Source organism: Dipteris shenzhenensis, chromosome 13, assembly GCF_047967505.1.
Source record: "Dipteris shenzhenensis isolate YYH24624 ecotype China chromosome 13, Dip_SZ_1.0, whole genome shotgun sequence".
NCBI lineage: Eukaryota > Viridiplantae > Streptophyta > Polypodiopsida > Gleicheniales > Dipteridaceae > Dipteris > Dipteris shenzhenensis.
Genome location: NC_141608.1, coordinates 27,845,818 through 27,856,064, shown reverse-complemented (window position 1 = coordinate 27,856,064; position 10,247 = coordinate 27,845,818). Strand labels below are relative to the sequence as shown.

The following is a 10,247-nucleotide window of genomic DNA, read 5'->3' as shown; positions in this document are numbered from 1 at the left end:
CATAGTCTCTCCTGCTGCTGTAAGTTGATTGTTGTAGTCTTTAATGCGGAGTACATAAGCATGACCGGTTTCACTGCTATTGCGGAAACTCTGGTTGATCTGGTTTCTCAGGGTGATAATCTTGGATGTGTTCTTGGACTCAGAGAGCTGCGAACATATCCCATGCTTCTTTTGATGTCTTGACTGTGTTGAGTTGTCCTAGCATGACATCTTGCACATACTGTTTGATCAGGTGATAGGCATACTTGTCTTTCTTATCCCATTCTACTTGAGCTCAGGCAATGGCAAGATCTGCTAATGGTGCGGAAACTGCTTGTGTAGATGTAGATCCCGATGTAAATTCCGTTGCTGGTGTTGTGACAACAGATGGAGTAGAGCTACTGGTGGCTGGATTGTCCAATAGTCTAGGTGTAGACCCATCGACATACTCCCATTTGTCCTGAAGCACAAGAATGGTCTCCATTTGGTATTTCCATGTACCGTAATTGGAGTTATCTAACTTAGCAGATGCCTCCAGATTGAGATTGCTAGTCGACATGGTGCAAGAAATATACTCAAAAGTGTCATGAAGATCTCTGTATGAATCAACTATACACTGTCTATGCTAAGTGAAATCTCTGTACCATCGGTGAAGATAGAACTGCAGTATATAAAATCTGATCTGTATTACAAGGCTTGTGGCAATGATGCTGGGAATAGCCAAGAGGCTTTACAAGGCTGAAATGATGTGCACGATGTCATGAGATAGCTGAATAGGCTTTACAATGGTGGCATGTATGTGAATCAAGTGCTATCTGCCCATTGAAACAATCTGCAATGCCTTTGTACTCTCTGAAGTCTGCTCACTGAACTGATGAACGTAAGGTTTTAGGTAATGTAATGATGTGAATCCGTATGTGAGCGTATGGACTGTGACTCCGAGTAGGTACTAGTCGGGAATTTCGGGCATGGTTTAGATTGGCAACTTGGGGAAATTCAAAGCGTCCCCTCTATGGTGATCTGAAGTGCTGGGTCAGATGCGTCGATGTAGAGGTAAATGTGCGTGAAGGAAGTGGTTTTGTCGGCGAGGCTCAAATGTGAGTGTAACTTGCGTCGAAATATGCGCATGATGTGACGAACGTGTAGAGCATGAAAAAACAAGCGACTTTCCTTTTTGGAGCGCACTCAAATTCTTCCTGGATCAAGAGATACGACTTGATCTAGCTCAATGATGATGTGTCACTGTGAGTCACATGCAGTGATGATGTGGCACCGTGCTTAGCAAGAGGTGTGCTTGTGAAGCCCTGTGCTGAGGTGGCAGAGGTGACGTGGTAGTGATGATGTGGCCTGATGATGTGGCACTGATGATGTGGATTACTGACGTGGCACAAGTGACGTGGCTGTTGGTGATGACGTGGCAGTTGATGATGTGGCAACCCTATCCACTTCTAACCAGAGTGATGCTATCCGGGTTACCTTGACCCAAGGTGGGTGTGGTTTGAAGAGTGCCATGTGGCCTTATCTGCCATGTGGCAGGTTCTCTCTCAAAGAAGACAACTCTGGAGGTCGATGGTTGACGACGGCGATGGCGGGATGGAGTCGAGGCAGGCGTTGGTGGTTGGGAGCCTGGAGCGTGCGCGTCTATTGTAGAGGCTCACGAGGCTATAGCCTACCCCCAAGAGATCCATTTGGTGGCGCTGCTCTTAGCGGAGCCTTGTTCGGTGGCGCGGTTGAGGCTGGAGTTGGTGAGCCTTGGAGATGGGGTCGTTGCGGCGCAAGTGCCTTTGTCGGTTGTGAAGGCTGCACAAGTTCGTTGTAAGGAGGCGAGTCAATGGAGAGGCTTGCATTGCTAGGAAACCGATTAAAGGAGCCGTCACTGGATTGCCTTAGAGGTGCTGTAAGACGTTTGCTTGCTACTTTGGATGTTGGAGCTGTAGAAGCGTAGGAAGCCAGAGATGGACCGCTTTAGGACCTGAGTGCGAGGAGCCGTTGAAGGCTTTGCTCAAAGGATATCGATGAGCACTTTTGCTGGTCGTCGAGAAGCCCGTTGGTTGTTGCCTCTCAGAAGGCTATTGTGAGGCCCATCAGCTGATGGCATTGCCTTGTGTATGGTCGTTGCCCATGAACGAAAGCGGCTGTTCACTCTTTGTGTAGTCGCTGGTCATGTGGTCATAGGAGCTTTGCTGTTCGGGAGCCGAGACCGTGAGCGAGTCGTTGGATGGAGGGTCGCCTTCTAGAGCTGGAAGTGTTGTCGCTTGGAGAGGCTGGCAGTTGCTTGGAGAGTAGAGTTGTCTCTATTTTCTTTGAGCATAAAGAATACATAGAGAATAGAAGAGACGACTCAAGGAATGTTGAACACGAGCTCAAAATACTACAATCGGGAGAGAAGAATGAACTTATAAATCAGAAAGAGACCTCACAGAACCATTCTCTCATGATATGAACCTTGAGAATGAAGAACAACTTATCTCTCTTTCCAAATGGATGGCAATCTCTTCACTCAACCGAAATGAACTGAATGAATGAAATCTCTCTCTCTCTCTCAATGAACTCTCAAAGGAGATGAACGGACAAAAATTCCTCTCACATGAATGGAAATCTTTCATCAACCGAATGAAAGATAGAAACCTCTCAATCTCTGAATCTCTCTCGCACTCTCAGGAATCACAATGCCTCAACGAAGGCAAGGGAGCTCTGATACCATGACAAAATATGAAGAGGGGAGAGGAGAAGAGTGGAGATGAGGAGAGAGGGCACAGCTAGAGAGCACACCACAAATGACTAACTGTACACTAGATTGATTTAGTTGAAAAAATAGAATATATACAAACCCTTTCAGGATTAGGGTTAGGGGATCTAACCCTTTCCTTTATAGCACTCTATAAGGTTAGTGCTATGCACATATGATCACGTGATGGTGCTATGCACACATGATCACATGATGTTGAGCGTGAACTCTCAACAGTGTTGTTCCCATGTTGTTCTCCTAGTAAAAAATTAAAAAAAATATCTCATAATTTCTCCCCTCTTTCAAATTAGCACCAACCTTGTACATCTCTAGGTGCTCTCTTTCCTATTCTTTCCTTTCCTTTCTCGTCCTCTCAATTTCTATGTCATTTTATGGAGTGTGGAAGGGAAAAAAGTCAGACATATTGCTACTATTTTGTCATTTTTTGGCAGCATAACATACTTCTTTGCTCCACTCGCTTCCCTTGCTTTGCAGATCAACTTCCCTAAACTACATGGAAGAGAATAAGTAGAGGAATCTCTTGCAAAGTAATTTGAAGGTGGAGCTCTTTTAACCTTGCTTAGAAAAGAGGGGTTCTCAAGGAGAGCCCGCTTCTTTCCATATTAAATGCGGGCATAGGTGGAAGAACTAATCACATTTCATTGCAATAGCTTATTGTCCTGTAACTCTTACTTTGTCCTATGCATGGTTGTGTGTTGTGTGAGCTACTTGCCTTTGTTGTAGCTCAATGAGAAGAGGGGAGGGGGGGGGGAAGGTGTCAGAGAGAGAAAGTTGTAAAGAGGAGTTTGAGATGGCCCAATTGGAGTGGAAAGAGACGAGGAAGAGCAAAAAAAAACTCAGGCACACCATATTCATAGAGACATCGAAGCTTAGCCCAAGAACACTTGGATGGGTGATTTAGTGTGGGGATATGAATTTGAGTAGTTGTTTAGTAGGGCGATGCAGTTGAGTTCCTAAAACTCACAATGAGGCTTCTTTTCCCCCTAACAAGCTTTGTCCTATCATAGATTTTCATTTACCAAAAAATAGATCATATCTACTTTATATGGAGAAAATAAATTTTCTCCATTTATGTTTTTTCATTTAACCACTGAGAATTTCCAAGTGTTGGTTATTAACAAAGAAACACCAAATTGACAATGAAATTGATGTCAAACTTAAGTACTGGCAATGCCCAAACCAATAGAGTGGCCATTGCTGGTGAGGAAGAGCATATTAAGGGCCTTTATACATGAAGCCCCAAGTAGGGGTAGTAGGGGCTTGCATAGTTATAATGTTGGGGCTGCACAACAAGGAGAGTGCCCATCAATATGGGGAGCCTTAGCCCTCTACGCAAGCTCCACGCATCCAAAATGGGTTGTGAACAACTCCAACTTCTTTTGTTCGTTATAATTATAGTCTTTTTTTAAAAACTTTTTTGTATCCAAACATGGGTAGTATATGTGTAACCCACACATGCTACACACAAAGGGTGGAGTGTATCCACTTTTTTTCTTCCGTGAAGGTGAATAAGGTGGATGAGTACTGAACCCGTGCTTTGCACGGGCAAAGACGCATAACCATCCTCAATCACTCCCCATCTGAAGGTCGATCTTTGATTCTTAAATTTGGGCTAAGTCTTAACCCATGGCTCTGAGAACTTCCATCTCCTCCTTTCATTCCATTAACCTTCCATCTCCTCCTTCCTCCCGAAGGTGATCTTCCATCTCCTCCATTCCATTGACCTTCTATCTCCTCCTTGCCCCTAAAGTTGGCTCTTGTCTTTCCACCTCCTCCCCAAAGCCTGCCTCTTGTCTTTCCACCTCCTCCCCCCTCCAAACCTCCATCCAAAAGCTCCTTCTTTGTGACACGTGGAAGGCTTTTCTCCTCCAAGCTGCCACGTGTCCTCTTTTTTTTTTTTTGGTGTCCATGGTTAATAGGTTAAAGATAAACACCTAGTGGAGGGTATCCACCTTGAGCTCTCTCTCAAGAGATATGATGGACACTTGGAGGCTTTTGGGTGAGGACTAAGGAGGGTGGAAGGATCCAAGGATCCAAGTGAGAAAGAAAGAGAGAAATGATGCAAGGGATGATGGAAGGGTGATTTGTCGTTGTCACGACTCAGAACAAAATCTTATACATCTACCTCCATCATTAAAGGCCAAAGTCAAACCCCATCATTCTGCTTCACCTTCTTCGTCATGCTTTCATTGCTTCCCACCACAAAAAACCTTCATCCACCTCACGCACCTTCCCCTTCTCGCTTCTATAATCTCTCTTCCCTCCGACCACCTCGTAACTTGCAGGAATCGCTTGCTTTCCTGTACGAGGTAGGCCTCTGATTCGTGATATCCATGCCGCAGACGGTGAGACCGGAGAGCTCGTTCGCTGGGCACAGACGGAGAGAAGGACAGAGAAGAAGAGCTGACCGTTCGCCGCAGACGGAGAGCCGCAGAGAGACGGAGAGACGTGGAGTTCGCAGACGCAGAGGAGGAGAGGAGGAGAGACGGAGAGAAGGAGAGCTCATTCGCCAGAGACGGAGAGAAGGATAGCTCATTCACCACAGACGGAGACAAGGAGAAGGAGAGCTTTTTCGCTAGGCGATGAGTGAATCTGGGTGATGGAAGTCTTCAACGCCATAGCCATTCATGGGAGTACTGTAGAAGCCGAAAACCAGGGGGCTGGCAGGTGGAGGTTTCGCAGCTGCATCAACGGGCGGGCATGTCGAAAACGCGTCGCGAAAATTTCCAAGAGGATGAACAGGCAGAGAGATTCGTGGGAGTACTGCAGATAGACAAAGAAATTCTCCGCAACGCGACGCGTTGATTGTGAGCAGTTGCTGGCCTACGAGAGCTCCAGGCTTGCAGAAAATCTCGATAGAGAGAGCTTACAGAACACCTGATGTCTTCCCCTACGCGTGCTCTCGAACTTCCGACTGGCTTCATCTCATCGAGCTCGAGCTACGACATGGCGGTGCCTGCAGCCTGATTCGTTGGTAACCAAAACCAGCGCGTTTGGAGATGGCATGTTTCGTGAGAACGAATGTCTCCAAGCACCTCATCGTCGCCAAACTGTTGGCGTTGATGGTCCTCTTGCTACCGCAGATGACTTCCGGCGTTTTCTCTGATCATATCGATGTCGGTTTCTCAGGCTCGGCTATGGCGTACGTCGATAGCACCGGTGGTTTTCTGTACTCCCTCAGCAGCACTTTCTGCTTGTCCTTCTTCACGCCTCAAAGCCAGACGATTGCTTATTTGAGCGTGATACATTCTCAGTCTCAGGTCATCGTGTGGACTGCAAATCGCGATGCTCCTGTCTCTCTGTCTGATCAACTGGTTTTCTCGGAAGATGGGAATGCTGCCCTCACTCGCGGCAAAGGTTCCTCGACCGTGTGGTCGACCAACACTTCAGGACTTGGCGGTAAGTTGCTGCAAATGCAAGACTCAGGAAACCTAGTCTTGCTCGATGCAGCCAATAGAACTCTGTGGCAAAGCTTTGATCATCCCACAGACACCCTTCTTGCCGGACAAATCTTCACTCCTGGCATGACGGTTGTAAGCAGTGTCTCACCAAGCAATCCGTCGTCTGGTTCGTATTATCTTTCGCTGCAACAAGGGGATCTGCGACTTGTCTTCGATGCCAACACTCCCGAGCCTTACTGGAGCATGTTGCAGGATACGCGCGTTGTTACCTCAGGCACAGGTGCTCCAAGCTATGCGGTTCTCAACTCCACTGGACTGAGTCTTGTGAGAAACGACTCCTTGGTTGTTTCTGAGGTCACTTTGATTGGCAATGCTTCACTTTGCAGGGCCTCGTTAGAATATGACGGGAATCTTCGTATCTATGTCTTCTCCGTAAACACTTGGACCCCTCAATTCATAGCCCTAACTAGTGGTTGCCTACTTCCTCTCTTCTGTGGGCGTTTTGGTGTGTGCAACTTTGGCCAGTGCAGCTGTCCTGATTCGTTCCAACCGCTGAATGCAAAGAATATAACCCAGGGTTGTCAAGCGCCAGCCACGCCTCCTTGTAAGAACTCCTCCAGTTCTGGCCTTGATCAATATATGAAGGTCGCGGATGGTCTGGACTACTTCGCAAACCAGTTTACTGTTCCATTAAAGACCTCTGGGCTCGACTCTTGCAAGCAGCTATGCACGCAGAACTGCTCTTGTAGCTCGCTTTTCTATTACAACGAATCTGGCTCTTGCTTTCTTCTGTCTGATCTTGCAACTATTCAAAGTACAAGCAACAACGGTCATGCTCTCTATGTAAAGACAAGCGGTCTTGCTGAATCTCCCAATGGACAGGCGTCTTCGGACACTGCTTCACACCAAGGCACCACAGGAGTCCCCGCTTTTGTGGTGCCTGTCATTGTGGGAGGCAGTGGCTTTATAATCATTGGCATGATCTGCATCTTTACCTACTGGTTTTGGAAAGTCCGCAATTTGACTTTCCCAGGTCAAGACAATGAAGATGATGACAATTTTTTGGACTCCATCCCAGGGTTACCTGCCAGGTTCTCTTTTAAAGACCTTGAATGTGCGACAAATAACTTCAGCAAAAGGCTTGGATGCGGTGGCTTTGGGACAGTCTATGAAGGTGTTCTGCCTGACAAAACTAAAGTGGCGGTGAAGCAGTTGGAGAGCCTTGGACAGGGTAAAAAGGAATTTCGAGCTGAGGTAGCCATCATTGGAAGCATTCATCATGTCCATCTGGTGCAGCTTCGTGGATTTTGTGCCGAGGGAAGCCATCGCTTATTGGTCTATGAGTTTATGTCAAATAGCTCTTTGGATAAATGCCTCTTTGTTGAAGGCGACCAGAGTCAGGTTTTGGAGTGGAATACAAGATACAAGATTGCACTCGGCACAGCTCGGGGACTTGCTTATCTCCATGATGACTGCAGGGAGAAAATCATACATTGTGACATCAAGCCAGAGAATATACTCCTGGATGAAAATTATAATGCAAAAGTGTCTGATTTTGGTCTGGCAAAGCTGATAACAAAGGAGCAAAGTCAAGTTTTTACAACCATGAGGGGCACACGGGGGTATCTTGCCCCTGAATGGCTCTTGAACTTAGCCATTTCAGAAAAAAGTGATGTCTATAGTTTTGGAATGGTTCTTCTAGAGATCATTAGTGGGCGCAAAAACTTTGATACTTCAGAATCGTCGGAAAAGTGGTACTTTCCTGCATATGCATTCCAGCAGGCAGAACAGGGAATGCTTGAAGATCTTGTGGATGTGAGACTTAAGGGTTCAGTCTGTAAGGAACAAGTTGTTCAAGCGGTGAAGATTGCTCTGTGGTGCATTCAGGAAGATACACCAGCAAGACCATCAATGGGGAAAGTCGTACAAATGTTGGAAGGAAATGTGAGCGTATTAGACCCGCCCTTCTCATCACAGTTTGCAGTCCGTCTGCATGCTCGGATGGTCGAGGCCATTAATTCTACAGAGCAGTCCTCCAGTGCTTCTGATTACAATCAAAGTCGAGACTTGCTGTCTGCTGTCCAACTTTCAGCTCCAAGATGACCATTTTGAAACGATCCCATCCAAGAGGCTGGCTTAACGAGTCCAACCATCACTTAAAGGTGAATGTTACAGAAGGATCTTGTCAGCATTCTGCTGTCAATTTAAGCAGGCACACCGTCCCAATTCGCAGCTGCATTATCTACGGTTTTCAGTTGACTGCAACTACTTGTAAGATGATGAAGTCTTGTAGGCTTGAAAATTTTTTGACCTAGTCTTATTTTCCATGCGACTCCAATCGATAACTTTGAGGGCATGGGGTTGCTGAAACTGTTAGGTGTCTGAAATTGAGGTTTTCATACCAGCAGGTCCCAAGATTCCTCATGGCAGGCCTGACAAGGTGTCTCAAAAGACTGGGCACTGAGTGCTATGGTGGATTAAGTTCCCGTGGTTGGTTTTACTTAATTGTGATTGAACTTGTCGATCTTGTCAAGGGGTGCTCCCTCCCCCAAAAGCCCCCAAGAAAGCAATTTTCTTTCCTTCCATATTTGGGCTAAGTAGACCTGAGCAATGTAAACTTGCCTTTTAAAGCTCTCTCACTACCATTGATAGGCAAGTAGTTTTCTTGCCAGCAATTAGACATCTTAGCATATTCGGTGATTGTGGCAAGCAAGATCATCTGACTAGATTCAGCGGTGGTAAAAAACAAAATTCTGGAGGTCCATTTCCTTTTCTACTGATCAATTTACCTCCAACGTTTGGAGAAACGCATCACATACACAGGTTTGTACAATCAAATTCTGTTTCTATTCAACTCTTCTGTGTTTAAGAACTTACATGATTGTGCTCTAGAGCCTTTTATTGTTCTTCCAGGAATCTGGTGCTAAAAGGTCGGTTTCAACCTTTTCATGCCTGCAGAAAATACTAGTATTCTGTGTTATGCTGTATGTTGAACCTCATGATTTTGGTCTGAACACAGAGTTACGGATCACCGACCATTAGCTTCCAGGGATATTATCATTGCTGAAAATTGCAGTCAAATAATATCCCATTGATGGGCCTTATGAAGTGATTGAGCGTTTCATGTGAGGATTCTGTCTGGCATAGCATACACTTAGCTGTATTTGGAGGTTGTAAGTCTCGGGAAGTTAATCTTTTTAATCATGATTTACTTGCCACCACTGTATAAATGCACAGTAATCAGGAATTTTAAACCATACTCCTTACTTGGTTATCTTGCAAACATAGGTTTAGAAGCTCAGAACTATTTCGTTTTTGCTAGATATATTTAACATGGAAATGGTTCACATGTAATATTAAGTGGTTCAAATTATCATTGACATTCTTATGGCTGACTCTGGCAGGAACATTTGGAGAAGGAAGTACTTGTGTTTATGGATGTGTCTCAGTGCATTCCAGTCTTAATTAAAGGCAGAGTTATGAGGTCTTATGAGTTATAGAGTTAACCTGTCTTTCAATGGATGTAAATAGGGGTTAAAATTTACAAGGGGGTGCAACTCTGTATCCAGCTTGTTATTTCGAACCTCAAGGCTTTTGAATATTGATCATTTAGTAGTTAATGGACGTTTCATGTTATTATAAGGCATGAGTTGTTTCATGATTGGAATAGGCCCTGTTTTCATGGAAGCTTGACCTGAATGCATCTCACTTCTACTGGCATTTAATCCAGATTTCTACCCAGTCAGATGAATTCTTGGTAACTTTCTCCTCCTAACTGGGAAGTTCTGCCCATTTTTGAAACTCAGAAACTTGACATACGGCCCCTCTCTTTGTAGATGAGCAAGCGCTTGACATCATTAGGCACCCATCGTTGTACCCTTGTAGTTAAAATTAAGCACTTGGTTTTTCCCTCTTGTTGTGAATCACAACTCTCCACTTACCCACATATATGCGATTATGGTCATGGTTGGTCAAGGATGCATGCGAAACACCCCTACGTGTCTCTTTAGGTCAGGTAGTGAATAGGTATAGTCGGCATTGTGAGGTTTGTGATGAGTATGTGTATCTATCTATCTATCTTTGTCTATTTGTGTCAATCAATCAATGATCTATCTTTT

General features: G+C 45.3%; 1 protein-coding gene across 5 annotated transcripts; it reads left to right on the top strand.

Annotated features, from left to right (window-relative positions):
* Positions 1-4,956: 4,956 nt before the first annotated feature.
* LOC147895238 (G-type lectin S-receptor-like serine/threonine-protein kinase SD2-5) lies at positions 4,957-9,553 on the top strand. Of its 5 annotated transcripts, none has more exons than XM_087384066.1 (2): positions 4,957-8,952; positions 9,534-9,553. In XM_087384066.1, exon 1 carries the CDS (start codon positions 5,728-5,730, stop codon positions 8,230-8,232), a length of 2,505 nt encoding a protein of 834 aa, XP_087240192.1. In that variant the 5' UTR covers positions 4,957-5,727; the 3' UTR covers positions 8,233-8,952; positions 9,534-9,553. The 5 variants fall into 5 exon arrangements, with proteins under 5 accessions (XP_087240192.1, XP_087240193.1, XP_087240189.1 ...); XM_087384067.1 differs by lacking the exon at positions 9,534-9,553 and having other exon boundaries at positions 4,957-5,887; positions 5,983-9,372; XM_087384063.1 differs by lacking the exon at positions 9,534-9,553 and having other exon boundaries at positions 4,957-8,291; positions 8,538-9,372.
* The last annotated feature ends 694 nt before the right edge of the window (positions 9,554-10,247 follow it).

What these genes read in the sequence shown, in the direction of transcription:
- LOC147895238 (XM_087384066.1), top strand. Translation starts at nt 5,728, where the DNA reads ATGGCATGTTTCGTGAGAACGAATGTCTCCAAGCACCTCATCGTCGCC.